This window comes from Miniopterus natalensis, chromosome 12 (assembly GCF_054644295.1).
Source record: "Miniopterus natalensis isolate mMinNat1 chromosome 12, mMinNat1.hap1, whole genome shotgun sequence".
Classification (NCBI taxonomy): Eukaryota; Metazoa; Chordata; class Mammalia; order Chiroptera; family Miniopteridae; genus Miniopterus; species Miniopterus natalensis.
The window spans coordinates 51871952-51894640 of record NC_142092.1 but is presented as its reverse complement, the minus strand read 5'-3'; the positions used below and the strand labels follow the sequence as shown (position 1 = coordinate 51894640).

The following is a 22689-nucleotide window of genomic DNA, read 5'->3' as shown; positions in this document are numbered from 1 at the left end:
CATTAATATTGTTAAAAGATGTTCTGTTTACTGTTTAAGATGACAATATATTTAAGTCAATTTCCATTTGAATGGCTAAATAAAAAATTAGCACTTCTCTTACTAGCAGAAAAATCAACCTACATGGTACTATTCATCCCTCCCCACAAATGTCAGATTTTTAAAAACTATTATCAAGAGAAAAAGCTTTTTAAAGCAAGAGAAAAATTTAGCTGCCCTTTGGAAACTAGATAGGTTATATAACATCTCTCCTGACAAGAAAGACATTTCAAAATGAGAAAATATAAAATATTTCAAATAAATGCCCATACCTAAAAGTATGACATGAAATATCATACCTATTATAGTTATAGAGCAATATTTTTCAAACTGAAGGTCATAATCACTAGTGGATTAGCAAGCCAATTTACTGTATCACTACCAGCAATTGCTAAGAAAATAAGATAGAAAATATTAGAGTACACTGCATTTAATAGTTCACGGAATGTTGTCTTACTTAATATGCATTATTACCATGTGTACGTGTACACCAGTGCTGAGTCAAGGTGTAAATGTATTCCTTACATGGAGTTGTGGTCAAAAATGTCTGAAAGTCACTGACAAGAAAATAGAGAAATTGGGCTGTGGTGGTCTAGACAAAAACTAAACGGAAAATTGTAAAGCACCTAGTACTCAGAGTGATGAGGAGATGAGAAGGGAGTACAGAATTCACAGCTGGGACCAGGCTGAAGCAGAGGGTACTGTTTTTGAAAAGTCTTCAAGCAGCAGTTCATAAAGTAGGAAAGAAATAACAGCTTTCTTTCCAGAAAAAAAACAAATACAGGAAGCAGATGTAAGAAAAACACTGTTCTAGAACTTAAGAGGATCTGCCCCACAAGACACTGACTTTAGTCCTGAGTTTTCTCATCTGTAAAGTGAGAGGACCAGATTAGGAGATAAATTTTAAAATCCTGTTCAACCTTAACATTCTCTGATTCTGGTAGAGTTTATAATAATTAAGTCATGATATGAGTACTTGGTTTGTAACTAAGACCTTTTGTATTTAATAACTAAAATGTTACCTTTTAATAAAAAATTATATTAACGCTTTTTTTTATAAATAACAGGTTTTTACATAAAAATCAAGGCTTAGTGGCTAATGCCGTCTCTCGGCTTCAGTCTCTCGGTTTTCTATACCTAAAAGGTCTAGATGGCTGGGTTGAAATTACCTTCAGACAAATGCTACTATTCACCTGGTGGCAACCATGAAAAGCACAAAGGGGCCTTGAAGTAGTTACATAACCTTTATAAAGCTTTCTCAGTACCATGGTCCATTAAAAGGTGTGGGTTTTTTTGCCCAACCAGGCGTGGCTCAGAGGTTGAGCATCGACCTAGGATCCAGGCGATTGGGATTCGATTCCCGGTCAGGGCACATGTCTGGGTTGCAGGCTCGATCAATGACTCTCTCATCATTGATGTTTCTATATAACTCTCTCTCCTTTCCTCTCTCTGAAATCAATAAAGATATAAAATTTAAAAAAAAGAAAAAAAAAAAGGTTTTTTTTTTAAATTACAGTAACTACTGAGATACATTTAAATCAGTAATAAATGTTTTATAGACTAAAAGATTAGATGCCCCTAAAATTTCCTTTTGTCTCCTTCCACAGTACAAACCACCATTTTAGCTTAATCACTTCCTGTCCAGGTAGAGGTCCCAACTGCTTCCTTCATGTGTTTTCCTATGATTGCATCAATTCCCTGGCCTGGAGGTGCTGCTTGTCCCAGTGTGTGCGCTCCTCAGCTGGCTCCTTAGTCTGCATGCTCCTTCTTACTGGTAAGCCCTCCCCTGGTCTGTGCCTACTTCCTTATGCATAGAGCCTGTATCTACAAGAACAGTGGTTGCAAGCTCTCAAGTAAATAGACACACACAAAATGAATTTAGTACATACAACAGAGTTGCCCTGATTGGGCACAGACTACCTATTGTATCATGAGGAGGTGTTCACAGAAAGATATATATTTTACCATGTAGATATCACATTTGGGCTACCTCTGAGACTACATGGAATCTGTTCTGTTTCTAAGCCCAAGATCTCTTTCAATTTAGGGATGAAAAATGAGAGCAGAAAAAAGTATGAAACAGGACTGAATAGAGATACTGCCGAAGGAGTAAAAACAGATCAGTGGGCCAAGTCAATCAATCACTGACAACTATTTTGACTCTGAACACTATTATAAAACAGTCCTGAGGAAAAACACCACAGAGAACTAAATCTCTAGACACACACACACAATGGTGTTTCATCATGCCATATTATTGATACAAAGTAAGAAGAAAAGAGGTAACATCTATTACCTGTTCTCTCTGAGAGTCCATATTACTCACTTCTCTCTTGTCCTACAGACTAACATCTACTTTGGAAAACATGTTCTTCCAAATCAAACCGCCCTGATTGAAATGGATAGACACGTCAATCCAAGTGACCAGCATGCAGAAACAAAGCAAATTTGGGCCTTGTTGAATTCACTTTTTCCTGAACTTACCAGTCTTTTGCCAATTCTCACTTGCTTTGAAATACATACCAAGTAAATTATCAGACATTAATCTTACCAAGGGCCATCCAAATAGCTGATTTTGAACATTATATAATATCGAAAATAGTGTGATCCTGACTTGTAAAACTGACTTTAGGCATTAGTGCTAATTAAAGCATATTACTGCTACTCAGTGAAAGGCTAGAATACGCACTTAAGGTAAATAAGACACAGGACTGGAAAATACACAGCGAAAACACATATGAGAGAGAGAGAAAGACTACATCTCTATAAAATAAGTGTTTTAAAATATGCACTAAGGGTAAATTGAAGCAGTGAAGATCCATTTATGCTGTAAGGTCCTGAAGTCAGCATTAAGGCTTTTAGAATTAACCATATAAAAGGCAGGCACCACAGGGAAATGAAAGAAGGTTGAGACTGGGAATAAATAAGCAGGAATCTAATGAAAGGAAGAAATAAACATGACTGTGTTGACAATTTATTGTTACTATTCCACCAAACAACACCGTTTCTTTTTTTTCTTTTTTTTAAATATATCTTTATTGATTTCAGAGAGAGGAAAGGAGAGAGAGAGAGAGAGAGATAGAAACATCAATGATGAGAGAGTCATTGATCGAGCCCACAACCCGGGCATGTGCCCTGACCGGGAATCGAACCCTGATCGCCTGGATCCCAGGTCGACACTCAACCGCTGAGCCATGCCCGGCCAGGCACAACACCGTTTCTTACAGGGAGTAATGAAAAATCAAATAATGCTGTCCAGCAACAAAGCCCACCTTAGTAAAGGCTGAACATGAGCAAGAAAATAACAGAATATAATGTCAGTCTATGCAACCGGGATTTCTATACATAAATTTTACTTATATAATATTTACTTACTATAATTTAAAATTATGAAACAGTTTTGGAATTCTTAATACATGAAAATATATGTAACTTTTTGTATAAAAATTCAAGTTAAGAAGAAACTATTATTGAAACTAGTTGAAAGTATAATATAGGGTAATTCAGAATAAAGTATTTCTGCTTTAGTCCTTGGTATAAAATATATAAAACTATCAATGGAAAAAAGAGACAGAGGTAAAACCAAAAAAATCACAAATGGATTTTCATTCTAAAATATAACACTTAAGGTGAATTAAACAGCTATAGCATTATACCAACATAAGAGAGAAGTCAGTGGGCTAGCATTAAACAAAACAAAACAAAAAAACACACAGAAGGAACACATAAAATATACAGAAGCAGGTTAAATGATTCCTTTCTCTAATATATATATTTTTAAAACTCCAGGTAAGTTTATCCCTTGTCCTCGGTCAACTCACCCAACATTTTCTGCATCTTCATCACACTCAGCTTTATATTTGCAAGGTCCACACTTGGAATGTTTCCTGTGAACTTCTGCCCCTGACCCTTCCTCCTCTGTTTAAAAAGAAAAGTTAAATATTCAATCAAGAGTTGGGATCCTTCCCAGATATGCTTCATGTTTTCAGTTATTCTATTTCTGGGGAAAATGCACCCCAGCTCTTGAAAACAATTACTTCCAAAATTTATCAATGATTGAGTCCAAAAAGATTGCCAATACTGAATACAACATATCCTGTGAGGAAAACAAGTATTGGTGCTAGCAAAATAATCCCCTAACCTCTGCATAAAGGAACAATTTGGTAGGTTTTAAAACTTTGTTGCCTTTATAAGAATTACCATATATTATTATTTAAGAGAGGGGGGGAAACATGAGCAATAATTTTAGTCCAGTGATTATGCTCTTGAAATAGCCTTTCTAACTACATAACAACTAATTCCAGAGTTTAAAAAAAACTCCAAATTTCAAAAAGGAAAGGGGTCTCTCTACAAAGAACTTGCCCCTTTTTTGCTCTGCTACTTAGCACAGCCCAAAACACCCAGAATGCAGATGTGTATGGGACTCTCATGATCCATCTCAAAAAACGCCTACCAGCAAACCCCAAAATTCAGCTCACATCTCACATTTTAGGGAACCCTACATTTGTGGGTCTCAACTTGTGTGGACCCTACCTGATGATCTCAAACTGGATGTTCATCAGTAAAAAGGTGTTAAAAGGCAAGTATCCAAATCGAATGTGCCTATTTGGTAAAACTTCCAATTTTGGGTGTATGTGCACACTTTATGTAGAAATCCTCCCCAGATTATCATGAATACTTCCAAACAGATTCCAGGGATCACAATCCTAAGTATCTCTAAGGCCTAGAAACATCATGAGATCTAGAAATCACACAATCACCATGAGCTCACATATGTTTATGTATTAATCTGAGCAAACCTCTCAGCTTTTCTAACTCAACTCAGTTTATATCCAAAGGGCAAGACATCCAATATCTGTACTGCATAAGCAAATCTTGAGATCAACTTCCACTTCTTTAATACAGTAACAATGACAGTTTCCTAATTAATACCCAACCACACGGGCTAGACCACATGATCTCTTAAAATACTTTCCAGCTCTAAGATCTAGAATTTACGATCTGATCCTTCACACATGATCATGAAGTTTCTACTTGAGCATGTCCACTTAAACCAAATTCTATTGTTCAAAAGCTTTACTCTTTCAGTTCTTCTATTCTCTAGGTAACCTTTAAAATCCCTACCAAATGTGAAATTTTAGGATCCTATGAAATGTGGAAGACTGGAGTAAGGTTTTAAATAGTGTTGAAAGGATCACGACTGTAGTTTTCATTTGTATAAGTGTGAACCTTACCAGCGAGTTTTCTGTTAGTGTATCCCCACAGCATCTCAAACAGTATTTTGTCTTCAGTGGGTACTCATTAAGAATCAGTGTCATTAAACTGAGATAGATTATTCATTCTTAATTCTGATAATTCAGGATAAATTGTTATATGCTATTCCCAAATATTAGTTTTATACAGCAGAAATAATTCATATAAATTTTAAAATTAAAATAAAAAGAGAAAAAATTTAATGGTTTAAGCTAAACTCTAGATTCCATTAGAGTTGTTCTGCAAGTCTAGTCTTTGCTGTGCACCACTCACTCTAGAGTTTTTTAATACTGTACCTTGAAAATGCCTTCGGAGAAAAATGTGTAAGCTTGGGGTGCAAGACAGGTACAAATACCCTAGTCCAAGCTAAAAGCACTTGTGGGAGTGATCCTAGGAGAGGCACTCTGGTACAACCTCAGTTTAACAAGTGCTGCATTTCCCCTTCATCTGACAACAAAACTTTAATGAAAAATAACTGCATGAAACAAAGATGCCAGGCTAAGGGGGACAGAGGCACTGGGTGAGAGTAATGGCTACAGGTGGGGTTTCTTTCTGGGATAATGAAAATGTTCTAAAATGGACTGTGGTGATGAATGTACATCTCTGAATGTACCAAAAGCCACTGAATTCAGACTGAGGGGTCTCAGAGGGAAGGCGGGGGTGGGAAAGTGGGTGGGGAGAGGTTAATCAGAGAACTTATATGCCTATATGCATAACCCATGGACACAGACAATAGTATGTGGAAGGCCCAGGAGGGGGAGGGCAGATGCAGGGAGGAGGGAATCAACGGGGGGGAAAAGGGGGACATCTGTAATACTTTCAATAAATAAATAAATAAATAAATAAATAAATAAATAAATAAATAAATAAATAAATAAATACCAGGAGGAAAAAAAAGCCATAGAATTGTACACTTTAAATGGGCAGATTGTAGTTCTAGCCTCATTGGCTCAGTGGTGAGAGTGCCAGCCCATGCACCGAAGGGTCCCGGGTTGGATTCCCGCCAAGGGCACGGACCTCAATTGCAGGTTCCAAACCCGGGCCTGGTCGGGGCATGGGCAGGAGGCAACCAATTGGTGTGTCTCTCTCACACTGATCTGATCTATCTTTCCTTCTTTCTTTCTTTCTTTCTTTCTTTCTTTCTTTCTTTCTTTCTTTCTTTTCTTTCTTTCTTTCTCTCCTCTCTCTCTCTCTCTTTCTCTCTCTCCCTTTTCCACTCTGTCTGAAAAGCAATAGAAAAATTATCCTTGGGTGAAGATTAACAAAAAAATAATAATAAATAAATGGGCAGATTATACAGCATGTGAATTTTAGCTCAATGAAGCTATTTTACAAAGTGAAAGAACAAATGCCCTTCACGGGGTACTTGAAACTTACCACCTTCTCCAGATCCAGAGCCATTATCTGAGAAGAAAAACAGAGTAAAAATAAATACTTTTCCTGGAAATTGCATCAAATAGGAAATTTCTTATCCAAAACCAAACTGGGATATCCCTTCTCATGTAGCCCTTTTCTCATTTTTTTAAATGTCTAACAGTTTATTCTTATATACCTATTTTGTGCCTTTCTCCAAATATAAATTCCTTGGACACACAACCACCTATATATACTTCAGACATCTTTGTAGCCCGCCCATTCAGGAAATATTCAGGGACCTTGCACAGAGTAAAGACCAATAAATATTGTAAATAAAATGACTAAATAAAATATATTTTAATTAACTCACTTAAAAGGTACAAGGAAATTTTAATTTTGTTAAAGCCTGAGAGAAATAATGAATAAGCTGTTTTTATTAGAAAGGGAGGGAAGGAGCTTTGGGTCTTACTCCAAAAATCTTCTTAATGAAATCTGTGGATAAAAACCCAAACCCAAAGGTAAGAAAAGCCCCAAGGATCAGAAGGAAAAAAACCCTCAGAGTTGAGGGTTTCATCTTACTGATGAAATTAACTTCTTCTAAGGAAACCTAACCAGAAGGAATCTCACCAAGATGTAGGTGGGAGACTTGTTACTAGTGAAATGAAAGAGCCTCCCTCAAAGTTACAAGCAAGAAGCCAGGCTAAAATATAATGAATGTAAAATATTTATTTTATCATTGTAAAAGAAGCAACATATGGCACAGAGCACACTGGAAAAAGAGTCATGCTGTTGAATCGTCAGCACCCAGCAGTAAAACAGCAGAGATGGCATGTGAAGAACCTGATACTTTAGCCAGCACTCTGCAGAGGGGAGGGCATCCTGGAGACCCCACTCATTCTTCAGACAGTTCTCCAGAGGGAGAGACAATGCCCATCACAGTACTGCCCCTTTCCTTTCAAGCTCCTTCAGACAATAATCAAGTTCCCAGATATGGCAGAAACAGGAGGAACTGTGAAACCATATTTTATGTAGCACCCACTGCAAAATCTTCAAGGGATTTTATACAAAGTCTTAAATTGCATTCAATTTTTATTAATCAACCACTAAAAAATTACATCTTCTCTAAGTAAAGAGAAAAAGAAGGAGTGAAAGCAGAAAAGAGAGAAGAGAATTCAATTTAAAATTGTTTTTATGCCCTGGTCAGCATTCTGTGGTTAGAGCGGCATGCTACCAGAGGGTCGCAGGTTCATGTACGAGAGGCAATCGGTGTATCTCTCTCAAATCAATGTTTCTCTCTCTTTCTCTCTCTCTCTCCCCCCTTCCTTCTAAAAGTCAATGGAAAAAAATATCCACACTTCTCAGGTGAGGATTAATAATAAATAGAATTGTTTTTGTGACCCACATTTTCTTAGGAAAACACTCCCTTTTTTCCTTCTATCCCACATTGGGTATATATGTGCTAGGCAACATGGTAAATTTGAAGAATTGATAAATAAGATAGTCCCAGGGCATGAGATACTTACTGCAACCTCTTTACAACCCATATCCAATTTAAAAAATATAATATCTAACACCTCTCTTTAGTGTTATTTAAAATTCCCAATTAAATATTGTTGTAACTGCAGAACCAGCTCAGACTAGTCTTATCCTGTTTCTAACCAGATACTGAATTGTTTTTCAGAAAAAACAGAATAAAACTCTTAAGTCATGCAGCTGAAGCACATTCAGAGAGAATTCTGACCTTCAATAACACGGGGAACCTAAGCCTCACATCCCCTCCCCGCCCACAACCAAAATGCTGAGGCTGGACCAGAACACAGGCATGGGAATCCTTTCAGAGGCAGAGTCCAGGGAGATCCTACGCTAAAGTCCTTCCATTGAAACCTGCCTGGCCAGCTCTTCTACATACCAGCCCCTCCTTCCCCAACCCATTAACTTCCACCCCTAACCCTCGCTGGGGAGACAGATTTGAGCCTCGCACACGTGACAGTACGGCTTCTACGCAAGGGCAGCAAGCCACTGCTTGGTGACATTGTGACCACTCTGACAACGAGGCTGAGTTGTTCTCATGGGCTGTATTCTCAATGTACACACACCTTCCCCAGCACATACAACTCCACTCCATCCCTGGGATTATGCTGTAACTCCCTAGGCTGGGCACACTGCTTCCGGTTGAGAAATAACTGATCTGGCTGGAAATGAAATACAATGTGGCATATACATAGAGGTATGCACGAAGTGTGCACAGACTCTGCTGGGAGGTGGCAGGAAGAAAGATTCCACAGAGGAGCAAAGGCTTAAACTCAGTCTTAAAGCATTAGGAGTTTTCAAGTAAACAAAAGAGAATGTTATTTTTTTAGCACAGGGCATAGGACCAATCAAAGACCAAATGATATAAACAGCACGGGCAAACCCAGCAAACAACAAAACTGATGTAGTATCTTATTGCTGAGCTCATTCAGTCCTCATTTAACTACCCCAGGAGATATCTATTTAACAATGTGGGTAACTGAGGCTCCAATTTGGTTAAGTGACTTGTCTAAGACATACAGTAAATAAGAGCTAGAGTTACTTTAAAGGCAGGTCTTTTAACCCTAGTGCAGTGCTCTTTTCCATCTACCACTCTGCCTTCTCATGTTTGACATTCACTGCCTGTCAAAGCAGTTGGTGTCTTTAAACACATACTCCTCATAAATGATGCACATTTAATTGGGGATTGTAAAGAACTCCATATTCCTTCTTAGTCTCTAAATCAAGTCTTTGAAACACAACGTATACAAGAACCACATCAAATGATAGTCGGTTGACTTAAGAACATAATAATTTTACCAAGCACCTAATTATTTAGTTTATGGAAAAGAATTTGGCGTTGCCCACAGAGATGTCTTGCCTTTGTCCTCAGTTTCTGGGAGATAATCTATCTCATACCTGATAGAAGTGTCTTGCTTGGGGAGGGTACTGACCACATCAGATCTTAGGGTGGGGCAGGCTACACTCAACAGTCTTCGGATGAAAGACCAACCATGTAATTTAAAGTGGGGGCTTTGAGTCGTGTGATATTAGTGGACATGGAGTTTGAGATCAACCACATTGACAATCAATCAAGCATGCTTACGTAATGGGGCCCCAGTTAAAAAAAAACTCTGAATATAGGCACTGTAATATGTGAGGAAAGAAAGGAAATGGATACATCATATAATAGAAGAGTAGTCTTCAACTGTACCGCTCACATTCATACAATAATTCTTCTTACAACACCTCACCTTCAGCACTGCCCCCAAATACAAATGTAAGTAAGAAACTTAACACTAATGCCTTCCAACATAAACCACTACCAACTCAGGAAGAAAAAGAGAAGTACACACAAATAACTGGGAAGAGGTGGGTGACAAGGATTGACAGAAAAGAGAAGACAGGAAAAGAGAAGAGCTTGGACACATCCTGGGATGCCACTAATGGCTTTCTATGGATATTCCCCACCCCCTTCCACCCACCAAAAAATAAATATCAACAAAATGGGTCCAGTATCATTTCCCACCCCAAATCTTATTCTGTCAGTCAAACCATAGGCAAAAGAAATGCAAAGTCCCCACAAAAAATGGCATTAAGCATTAAAAGAGTACTGAGAAGTAACATAGTTGATATGTCTAACATCACTGGGGGTTAAAAAACAAAATGAAATGGGGAGAAGAGCCCTCCCTCTCCACATAAACCCCAGCAATCCATACAGCAGCTCTGGGAATACACTTCTGACTGCACACTTCTTTTTAGAAAATATAGCAGAACCATTTCTCACATTTACTCAGAAGAGTATCACAACCTACCAGAATAGCATGGTCCTCTTGCTACTACTGTTATTTCTTTCTGGTGCTTGCAAGCAGCTCTTCTGAGAAAGCATTCATTTTGATAAGTGTCCCCATTTGATGCACAGACGGGAATGTAATTTGTATGGCACTGCAAAAGAAACAAAAATAAATTATCAGAAATAGGCATGAATATCAATAGCTTATTTCATATTCACAAATGCAATACCATAGTATTATGACATATTTCTAACTATAGAATAGTGTGTTCTTCTATTTGGTTTTAAAAAAGAAGGGTTATGCTACTTTTTCATACCTTTTTTCATATTTATAATGAAAATAACTATTACTTATCCATAAAAATGAGAATGAAAATCCCTTTCCTATCTACTTCATTTGCTTGCTATAAAGATCCAGTGAGATAATTTAAGAGTAAATTCCTGGCAATGTTTATAATGAGAGCTAAAAATGAAATGTCATTTTATTATAATCAAAATTCATTTATTCAATACCTCTGGAACGTAGTCCCAAGGTAAATGTTATAGAAGACACAAAGAAATACATGATCTTGGTTCTCAGAGACCTTTCAATCTTGTTACAGCACCATGCAAATAGGAAAAAAATGTGTGCACACACATATATATATCTCAAAGATAGGCCATGTACTAAAAAGAGTAGACACTAAGTATATCTAATACCTACTACTGTAAGCTAGAGTACCAAGAAAAGCCTCTCAGAGAAAGTGAAATGTGAACTGGGCCTTGAAAGAGGAGTAGAAATAAGACAGCTGAAGGAAAAAGTTTGAGACATGACACAGGACTTGTGTTACGTTTAAAAAACTTTTAAACTTCTATATGTCAAAAATATCATAAACAACTAAAGTTTTAAAATCTGGAGAAAATACAAGACGACACAAGTTATATCATTACTAAAAAAGAGATAATACAAGTTAATTAAAAAATGGACAAACGACAATTTTACAGAACAGTAACAAATGGCCAATTAACATAAAAATGCTGACCTTCACTAGTAAACAGAGAAATGAAATGCTACTTTAGCTTAAAAAACTGGCTATTAAACGAACAAAAACTTCAATTTGGTGGGCATACCAATATGCCTGTTGTGGTAATCTAAACTGATTCAACCTTTTGAGAACATAATTTAAGAATACATTTCAAGAGTCTTGAAATAAGAATGCAGTTTTTGATCCAGAATTACATGTTTAGGGATCTATCTGAAGGAAACTATTATAAACAAAAATTTATTACAGCTATTTCAAACAAAAATGTATTTCTTATTTTATTTTTCAATTACAGTCAATATTATTTTGTTTTAGTTGCAGGTGTACAGCATAGTGGTTAGGTAAACATATACTTTACAAAGTGACCTCCCCCCACCACTTCCCGCCCGCAGTATTTCCAGTACACACCTTGCACCATACATAGTTATTACAATATTATTGACTACATTCCCTATGCTGTACTTTACATTCCTGTGATTATTTTGTAACTATCAATTTGTACTTCTTAATACCTTCATCTTTTTCACCCAGTCCCGTAAGCCCCATCTCCTCTGACAACCATACACCTCTTCTCTGTATCTATGAGTCTGTTTAAATTGCAAACAAAAATGTATTCATATAAAAAAATGTAACAACATAAAGCATGGTATATCTGTTCAAGTAATTAATATTAAAGTCACTGAGAATTACCTTTTAAAAGAATACTGTGTGACAGGAAAAGGTAACATAATGTTAGGTTGTAAAGCAGGCAATAATATCACAAACGTAACTTCCGGGAATTTTGTGCCACTTTAAAATGTATTATCTAGTCCACAAAACTGAATGCAAATTTAAAAATGACATAAGTAAAAATACAGCAAGAAAATTAATTACATATATATAAAATCTCAATTCTTTAGTAAAATAAATATTCATAAAGTAAATCCTAGAAGAAAACATCAATATATTTTTTTACATTACTTGTCATGGTTTGTTATTTCCATGATTTTTTCTCAATTTTTCTCCAATGAACAAGATTTACTTTTATCATTTATTTACTCTTAAAAAGTGATCGATTTACTTTATGAACCATAAATATGACATGCTACCACAGCACTGGTAAAAACAATCTCTAATAAAATATTTTATGACCAAGTAAACTTGCTATACACTATCAGCAGACTCCTATGTCAACTTTAATTAAAATTAAATTTTTACTTCAGGAAGCTTTCCTATATTGCTCCAATTATTCATGGATCACATCCCTTTAATCTCTTCCCCTAAAATGTACACAATAACTTGTATGGTGTCTGCAGGAGTCAATATGTTACTTTGTAACTATACAGTGCATAATTTGTAAAAGAGATCATAAGCTCCAAGATGTCCAGTGCTAAGTCTAGGAACTTTTCAACCAACTCTTTGCTCAGCAAATGCTTAATGACTTTCTAATGGTGCACTCTCAAAGGCGCTAATATTGCCCCCTCGGCATAGATGCCCTATGAAAGATTTTTTGGTTGTTACAATGATAAAGGACATTGCTGTCATTTAGCAGATGGATTCCATGTATGCTAGATATATGTCCTGCAAAGGAAAGAAAAACTCCACACAACAAAGACATACATACCATACAATTTCTGAATGCTTCTCTAGCCAGCCACATGAGAACTATGGTAAGACTTACCATAGACAAATAAGCCTGCTCTGTTATAACTTACCCTAATATTAGTTTTTATTCTGGCATCCACCACCTCTATATTTTTGTTTTCAGATATTTCTGGTATAAAATTGCACTAATCTTTATTAAATCCAAACGTTCATTATAAATAGATAGAAGCATGTGACTACTGTATTGTCTTCTAGTGTAATCATGCCCAAGCATTTACAATTTGAATAATTTATAGTAAGATAATTTATTTTACTATAAATTTTTTATTTCTTCTTTACATTGCAATTATACAGTATATTGATTTAATTATGTGCTTATGTAGGTTACAGTATCTATGAATTTCATTAAAGAATAGTAAAGAAACAGAATATAAATTATTGGTTATAAAAAGGGGTCATTAAGTCTGATAGGGCTGAGAATCTCTAAGGTAATAGCAAACATTTATTCAAGAGTTTCTATCTAGTAAACACCAGCAACAAGTTACGTCCTATCTATCTTAAGTATCATGACAATCCAGTGAAGCACATGACTTAGTGCTTAGAGCCAGGGCTCTGAAGTAAATGTTGAGTTCAAACTGAGTCCACCATCCATATGTGACTATGGGCTGGCACTGGTGCCTTTTCCCCATTGGGAGAATGGTAATTATAATAGTATCTGTCTAATAAAGATGTTATGAGGAATAAATAAGAGTTCATCTTTAGTATTTGTATCTGGCCATAGTAAATTCTCAATAAACATGACCTGTTTGGGGTATTGCTATTATCATTTCTGAGACTTAAGTAGGCCCAGGGTCATAGCTAATAAGTTGGAAGACCTCAGTTCTTCACAACTGATGTACTCTTAACAATTACACAAGTTGTATGTCACCTGGTGGTAGTGACAGAGGGCTTAACATAGTCTAGGCAATGTCCCTCAAATTCAACCTAACAAGCACATACCTAGGAGCGAGCATAAGGTGGGAAAAGCAGACCTGCTATTTTCTTGGTCAGTCAGTTCCCAAGGGTCTCCCTTAGGAACTTCTCCTTATGCTATGGGCAAATTAAGGGATCTGGGCAATTTTAACATGGCAACTTCTGACTTAGGCAGGCACTGACGTGAACCTAAGGTCTGCCTCCTCTATACCACCTCCCTTGCTGGGGGAAAGAACTCTCCCCTATACCTTCTCTTAAGCAGGAAGAAAGTGATTTGAAGTGGTTTAGAAAATAAGAAAATAATAAGATTGTGACGGTTAATTTAATGAGTAAATTTGACTGGACCCCAGGGTGCCCAGATTAAACCTTATTTCTGGATGTGTCTATGAGGGTGTTTCTGGATGAGATTAGCATTTGAATCAGTGAACTACATTCCCAGCCAGTATAGGTGAGATCCTCCTATCCACTGAGGGCTGAACAGAATGAAATAGTGGAGGAAGAATTCACCCTCTGCCTAACAGCTGAATGGGGACACGGGTCTCCTCCTAGTTCTCGGGCATTAGCCTCAGACTGAGACTTACATCATCAGCTCACCTGATTCTCAGACCTTCAGACCTGGACTGAAACAAAGAAGAAAAAAACAAAAACTAGGAAAGACATCATAGGCACTCCTCTGTATGCTCCACAAGTTTTAATGGAAAGATGCAGGGTTGATCAATTCTCTCTGTAGAAAATCAACAAAAGTAGCTTTGTTTGTGTTAAGTGGCAAGATATAATAGCTTATTCGTAGGCTGAAAAAAATTTAGACTTTATTTAAAATTCTATTATTTGTTAAAATGTGTTAAAATTATACCCCTGAAAGCTTATATTAACACTGAAAGCATGCTAAGTCATAAACAAGTTTTTTAAATGACTTGAAAGATATTGCTAAAGCACCCTCATATGTTTACTGGGCTTATGAGGTCATTGTTCTTAAACTGGCAAGAGCCTAAGTTTAACTTGAACAGATCTACAAGCTTATAAGAAGGCAGAGTAGTAGTCAAAGGAAGGTTCGCTCAGCAGCAGGATCAAATCATGCTGTAAGCCCTTAGGCAGTTCGCTCCTACAAAGCAAGAAACTTGACTTTAAACATCTTTATATCCTCGGCATCTAGCCTAGCACGTAGCACAAAGTAAGCACTGGATAAATGTCTACTGCTCTCAACTCCCAACTTGTATTTCCTTTTCCTGCTTTGCCACAAGGTAAGAATGAAAAGGATTCAGACAGATCATGAGAGGATTTTCTAGCTGTTCAAGTATGTTCAAAAGGTCAAAAACACTATTTCTTCAGGAGTTGCAGGGAAAGACTTTCAAAGAATAAAAATCAGAATAGTAAAGACAAAGATAGATAAATATGATGTGAAAATTTAAAACTATCAAAAAATGAAAATGACATTAGGATAACTTCTTTAAAATACAGGGCTCTTAATCTATATAAACCGAAAAGGAAACATCTCTAAGGTAAACACTATTAAGACAAATTAAACACACATGTATAAGACACAGACTGTTTCCAGAAGGAAATACAAGAAGTAAAATAGATGTTGCCTCTGAGAAGAGCAATTGGTAGTCTGGAATAGAAGGAAGATATTTTTCATTATATTACATATATTCTTATATATTGTTCAAGTTGTTTACTATGAGCATATAGTGTTACTCTTAAAAATATCAAAACAGTACCTATAGCAGATTCTCATGAGAATTATATAAATTTTTATATGTTATATATATATATATATATATATATATACACACATGTTTAGAACACTTGATGCATAAAATGCTCAGCACAATAAACTATATAAATGCTCAAATAATATATTATATATCATGTACACACATACATACACATATATACATATGTCTTTACAAATCACCACAAGGGAAAAAGAAAATACTCCCCAAAATAGGCAAAGAATATGAAATACTAATTCACAAAAAAGTAGCCAGTAAATATATGGAACATTTTAATATCTCTAGTAATCAAATGCAAATTAAAATGTTGTGGGTTTTTTGTCTTTCAGATTTATAAAATTTAAAAGGATTTCAAAACCTACTACCCACAAGCTGAGGAGAAATAAGCAATCTAATATATTGCTACTGGTGAGAATGTTAATCTGCACATGAGCATCCCACTGACGCAACAATTCCACATCAAGGAATTTAAGCTAAGGAAATTATAAGACAATTGGATATTAAAAGCAGTTCTAGTCTTCCAGATACGGGATGGCTAAAACACTAATAAAAAACCTACAATCTTTCTGGGTTGCAGAACCAAAGGGCAGAGTTCAGGGCAACCAGCTCCACTAGAAAGTGAGAGAGAAAATATCCAAAAGGAGAATCAGAGTCCCAGCTTCTGTGTATAAACTCAGACCAAATTTCTGGCTGAATTCCTCTGAACCACTCATGGGGCATATTACAGGCAGCCTAGCTAAGGCTAAAGAAAAAAAACTGATTTTTGTGTTGCTCCCACAACAGGGAAAATAAGAGTTTGCTGTTTGAGTTCAGCCAATTTAACTGTTTCACAAATGAATCAGCGGATATGATTAGAACAAGACCATGAGTGGAAAAAAAATTCTAGTTTCTTCTTTGTCTCATCTGAAACCCTGAATCAGGGACAATCTTGGGAGCAACATTCTAAAACCAGATTTTAATTCAATCCTAGAAAATGAACAGAAAGAAAACACTGAGTGCAACACATTTTGCTCCCCTTCTTTTTAGACAATAGCATTAAAACTAAAACAGCACCTGAAAAGCAAAGACCTTAGTTAAGTTACCCTTTCTAGTCCATCTCTAACCCTGACCTCCCCTCAGGCACCAAGTCAGTGATGTTCTTTGGCCTAAAAAGATGAGACAGCAGCAAGTAAGAACAGAAGGAAAAGAGACTAGAAAGAGCAGGGGGAAATGTCAACATTTTAAATAAGAGACTCAGCTGTAACCTGTCCCTTACTTCCTTTCAGTGACAAGTATAACTCCCATTTGAATAGAACTTTAACATTTTTCTGAAGCATTTTCACATCTGTTATTGCCAGTCTGTCCTCTTAGTTCAAGGAAAGAAGCGTGGAAGGTACAAATAAATAATAGCCTTTCATCTAACAAAAAGAATCAATAGACTGTGAACCCAATTTCCTCATGGGGTCCAAGGTGTTTTAAGCTTTGTGATTTGCAGAACGAAGAATTTGAACATATGAGAAATGCAACATATTTCAAAATAGGTTGGATTTTCTCACCTGAAATTGACATGCACACTTCAAACCATCTCCATCTTCTTTACAGATGCCTCCGTATTTACATGATGATTCATCACAAGCTCTTACATCAGACTCCCTCACATTTAATTCTGTAAAAGAGGAAAAATTATGTCATACACATGTATTTGTCTTTTTGTATCCAAAAATACATACATACATACATACATACATACATAAATAAAATCCTTAAAATAAGAATAAGAAGATATAATATTCAAAAAGCAAGTTCTATAGGACACAAAATGTTCAGGACTCCCAATGAGAATCTTGCATAAATGCCTAAAAGTAATCCAAATCAAAATAAAACTCAAAATTTCAAGATTTCACATAATTCAAAGGCAAATGGACAAAATTTTTCTATTTTGGCCTCCCAAGATCTCAAGATAATCTTCTTAGCACTGTTTTCATATTTTAGATTATTTTTCTAATGATTGCTACTTTTAAATAACTACACAATGTATACAAATATGGATTTATTATGTTTTACACCTGAAACTAATATAATCTTATGTCAATTAAGTATCAATGAAAACATTAAAAAGAAAGAAAAGCAAGTCACACCCAGAATAATGGCACTTATACAAAACTCAAAGCTATGAGAAACCAAACAAAGTTTTGTTTAGGAGTATTATTTTGTGTATATAAAATATTACATGATAAAAGATTTTAAGCAAATTTCAATCATCATTTAAGAAGTCAAAAAAGATAAAACAGAAAAAGCAATAAAAGTAACTAAACAGAATCATAATTCTTTTGGTACCCAGAATATGTGTAGGGTGATTTATTCACTTGAGACAAATAAACCATTTTAATTACAAAGGAATTATAAAGTGACCTTGAATTTCATACAATAGATACATATGGAATATTTATGTGCACAAAATTAAAGAAATTCAAAACCTGCCAGACTTAAAAATTTTTTTTTTAATATCTTGATTTCAGAGAGAGGAAAGGAGAGGGAGAGAGAGAAATAGAAACATCAATGATGAGAGAGTCATTGATCGGCTGCAGCCCACAACTCGGGCATGTACCCTGACCAGGAACCGAACCCTGATCTCCTGGATCGTAGGTTGACGTTCAACCGCTGAGCCATGCTCAGCCGGACCAGACTTAAAATTTTTAAGTGACTGATTTGATTTTATTCCACCACAGGAAGCACAGCCAATACTTGCATTCTGTGGTCATTTTGCTCCTGCTCCAAGATTGTCAGTCTTGCTCTAAAAGCATCAAATTAAGCTTTCTGGGAAACCTAATAAATTGCTTCAAGGTAGTGCTATGTAAACCTGCCAATCAAGTGGAATTGCACAAAAACCACTACAAAGCAATTTTCACATTTTGTATATGGGGAATGAGAGCCACAACAAATGCTTTTATGCAAACCATAAACAAATGATTATTTAAAAAAACGCATCCCAGTGCAGTGGTGACCACAGGAGTCTGGGAGCAGAGAGGCCTAAGTTAGCTCTGACTGACATTCAGTAGCTGAAACTCTGGGAAGAGCATGAGGTCTCCTGCAGCTCTGGATCAAGGTGAGGTCTTGGCAAGCAGATCCCAGGAAGCAATCCTCTAGCAATCCCTCATGCCTAGAGGAGCTAGAGGTCCTACCTATATAGGAAAAGGTAAAAGTCATGAAATTCTGATTACCTGATCATTAGTCATGTTTTACTTTATGCCTATCCTGCTATCAAAATCCATGTTATTTTCCTGTGTTAATGTGTTAAATGTGATCATTTGATCAGAAGTAATTATCTACTATGTACCTAATCCTATGCTAAGAATTTGGGACTCAGAAAAACACATGAGAGCTTATGATCTTGCTAACATATGGAACAATTAGCGATGAATTCAATATAGCCTATAATTAAGGGAAGAACTGTGTTGTACAGGCTATGACTGCTTTTGCAGTTTCAAGAAGTAGGAAATAAAAAAATAGATTTGAAGCACAGGGTGCAGTGTCAGAGATAGCAAGACTTGCATTGACCTTGAAAAATCATCAAGACTTTTTTTCTGATTATAAAACTAATACAGGATCATTATACAGAATTTAGAAAAGACATTTAAAAATAAAGAATGTTTTAATTGCTCTCAACATGAGAGTCATGTTTTTTCAAAAGAGAGAAAAAAAGTGTCTCTCTTGAATAGATGTCACTAACTCTCTCTCCCCCTCCTTCCCTTCCACTCTCTCTGAAAAGCAATGGAAAAAACATCCTCAGGTGAGTATTATAAAGAAAAGAGAGAGAAAAGAGACTGACTGTCTTACCTAGGAAAACAACATTAGTGAAAGAGACACATCATTAAATAGTACATACAAATATTGATGTCGGTGGTTCCCAAGCCACTGATATTAGGAAAACTAATAATCTAGGAAAACTAGTGGCATAGACTAGAGTGTACCTTCATTAAGAGAAAAAAAAAAAAGGTAAGAATTTCATTTCCTCAATAGAAAGGATTTTCTCATTTTCAGTTTTCTTCACTTATATTTCTGTCAATATCTGAAGTTGCCAGCTATCAACAAAACTAGTGTTCAACAAATAAAGATTAATAGAAAATTCCAACAGTGTTTTATGAGAAGACACCATCGTGAACGTCACAAGCTCATGAATGCACATTTTAAATCATTTTGTTATGATGGTAGCCACTGCTAATTACCTACTTGAATCTATTCTCCCCTTCTTACTTAGTAAGGGAACCTCAATTTTGTCCAGGGGGGAAAGGTACTCAGCTAAATAATCTGTATTTCCCACATCACATAATAAAATTGATTTATCAAGAGCATCATGACTTCCTGGTGCTCTGACTCCTCACAAATATGAGAACCACAGCCTTAGCTCAAACTCAGAACAGAAGGAATTCTATTTTGGGATCACCTTCTGAATGTTATTTCAAGGATTTTGTACTGTACCAGGCATCAAGAGGGTACTCTACTACCTGTCAATAGTGATGATGATTACACACCTGCCTTCCTGAGCCCAAGATGAAAATTCAGCAAAATAGATGAGCCATTACTGAGGCCCTCAAAACTCAGCTCTACAAACAGAAATATTTTACACAAAAAAAGCACTCAGAGGAGTGCCTCAAAACAAAAATATTTTGCTTTAGTTGCAAATCTGCCCATCACACAGTTCTCTAAATTTAAGACTTGTCTCAATTTTCATTAACATTTCAAAGCTGGGAAACAATACACACTAAGGAAGGAACCCTACTTACCTAAGAACCTGAGGTGCCAAAATCCTCAACTTTTGGCAGCATTAACTGGGTTCAGGCTACAGTTCAAAATGAGACCCATTGGCTCTACCGAATAATACATATGACTTTTCTACTACTCTTCCATTAAACAGAAGGTAGTCCTGAGAATCTTATGAGTTAGCTAACACTTATGGAGAGCCAAAAGTGATTAAATTATGCAAGCTGCTACAAGAGAATTCAGGGCTTCTCAACCTTGGCACTACCGATACTTTGGGTTAGTTTATTCTTTGTGGTAGGGGACTCTCCTGTGCACTGGAGGATGTTTAGCAACATCTACCCATTACATGCCAGCTGTAACATTTCATAAACGTGAAAATCATCTGTATCTATGAAAATGAAATTGAATGCTATGAAAAGACTTTTTAAAAGGTGAGGTGCTATTTAGAAATTGCTGTTGCATTAGGTATAGGCAAGATTTGGTAAATCTTTACTTCAGTCCAGGAAATGAGATGAGTTAGAAATTAAATTCTCTTCAACTTATGTACTAAATTAACCATATAACAGTAGTTATCTTCTACTATATAAAGATATGAGGGAGAAAACAACATGTACGCAGTATTTCATGATATAAAACCAAAAGCCATTTGCATTAATATTAAAAAGCATTAACAGCAGAGATGACTAAAACTTCTCTAAGCTATATTTAACCAGAGAAATTTCACATATGCCACGCAATTATCTTCCATCCCATTCTACATAATACTCACTGCCAAACTACCCTTTGTTAAACGCCACTTTGATGATGTCAATCCTCCCCCCCAACACCTACCATCACTCCCTGCTGCCTCCTTCGGCTCTAAACACCTCTGTGTCATGATGCTCAGCCAAGGTGATGGAGAGGACAACCTACTGCAGAATCAGAAAGAAAAAAAGACCTAGATCCCCAGCTGGGTATCAAAGACTCAGGATCTTTCCAGCCATATCCAGCCCTAACCAAAGGTCCTGAACTGATACTCTCTCCAGTACTCCTATTTCTGACTGGCTTGCCAAACCTGTGTGTTTCTTTCTCACAGACTCATAATGAAGAATCTGCACATTTCCTGACATGACACATTGTTTTCTTAAAAGGTAGATTTTTCAAAAATGTATAACACAACTTGTTTTTTAATGCCTATTTTTAAAATGTGGAAGGTATATAATACACCAAAATATGAACGAGTTATCTCTTGGTAGAATTTAAACTTTCTTGTTTAATTCTGTATTTTTCTGAATTGTTTGAGTTTTACAGTGAACCTGCATTACTTTTAAAGTAGTATCAAACAGTTATGCACTACAACATGCAAGAACTTTGAAAATATATGTTAAGTGAAAGAAGCTAGGCATAAAATACCCCACACTGTATGATTCCATTCATATGGAATGTCCAGAATAGGTAAATGCATAAAGATACCAAATCTCTATGTGGTTGTCAGGGGATGGGGGCAGAGGAGTATTGGTACTAAACTGAAAATAGGTATGGAAATTCTTTTGGGGGTAATGAAAATGTTCTGTAATTAGACAGTAGATAGTAGTGATGGTTGCACAACATAGTGAATATATTAAAAACCACTGAATTGTATACTTTGAAATGGTAAACTTTATGTTATATGAATGATATCTCAATAAAAGTAAAAATAATTTTAAAAATCAAATAAATCATATTAAATCTTGGGGGGAAAATGAACAGGCATTATAATTTGGTGTTTAAGAGGCAGACCCTAGAACCAGACCTCCTAGATCAGCATCCTGGCTCTGTTCACTCACCAGCTGTGCTTGGCCTCAGTAATTTACCACTGGGTCTCCATTTCCACGTTGGTTTAAGAGGATGGTAATAGCACCTATCTCACAATGTGGACAGAGACTAAATAAAGACATGGAAAGCACTCAGAGCAGTGCAGGACACATTGTAAGTGCTATGTTAAAAGTTGGCTTTTTTTTTTTTTTAATTAACACCAGTGCTGGAGAAGGTGTGTGGGAAAATGAGTGCTTAAACCAACTGTGAGGGTATAAATTGAGAGAACCTCTCACCGAATAACAAGGCAGTATATTTAATTGCCTTTATCCTTTAACCCAACGATTCTACTTCTAGGAAATTATGATATAGAAGAAAAAAAATACAAAATGCATGTGCAAGATTTTTAACATCA

The 22689-nt window shown here is 36.1% G+C and overlaps 1 protein-coding gene across 2 annotated transcripts in view; it reads right to left on the bottom strand.

The window, feature by feature from the left end:
- Positions 1–22689, bottom strand: part of LOC107546577 (myb/SANT-like DNA-binding domain-containing protein 3) — a 92311-nt gene that overhangs the window by 31498 nt on the left and 38124 nt on the right. For both annotated transcript variants that reach the window (XM_087822788.1, XM_087822789.1), the window contains exons 2-5: positions 17297–17406; positions 10473–10602; positions 6670–6696; positions 3861–3957 (exon numbers count right to left, since the gene is read on the bottom strand). In XM_087822788.1, coding sequence (XP_087678914.1) covers positions 3861–3957; positions 6670–6696; positions 10473–10602; positions 17297–17406 — 364 coding nt within the window. The remainder of the gene's footprint in view (positions 1–3860; positions 3958–6669; positions 6697–10472; positions 10603–17296; positions 17407–22689) is intronic.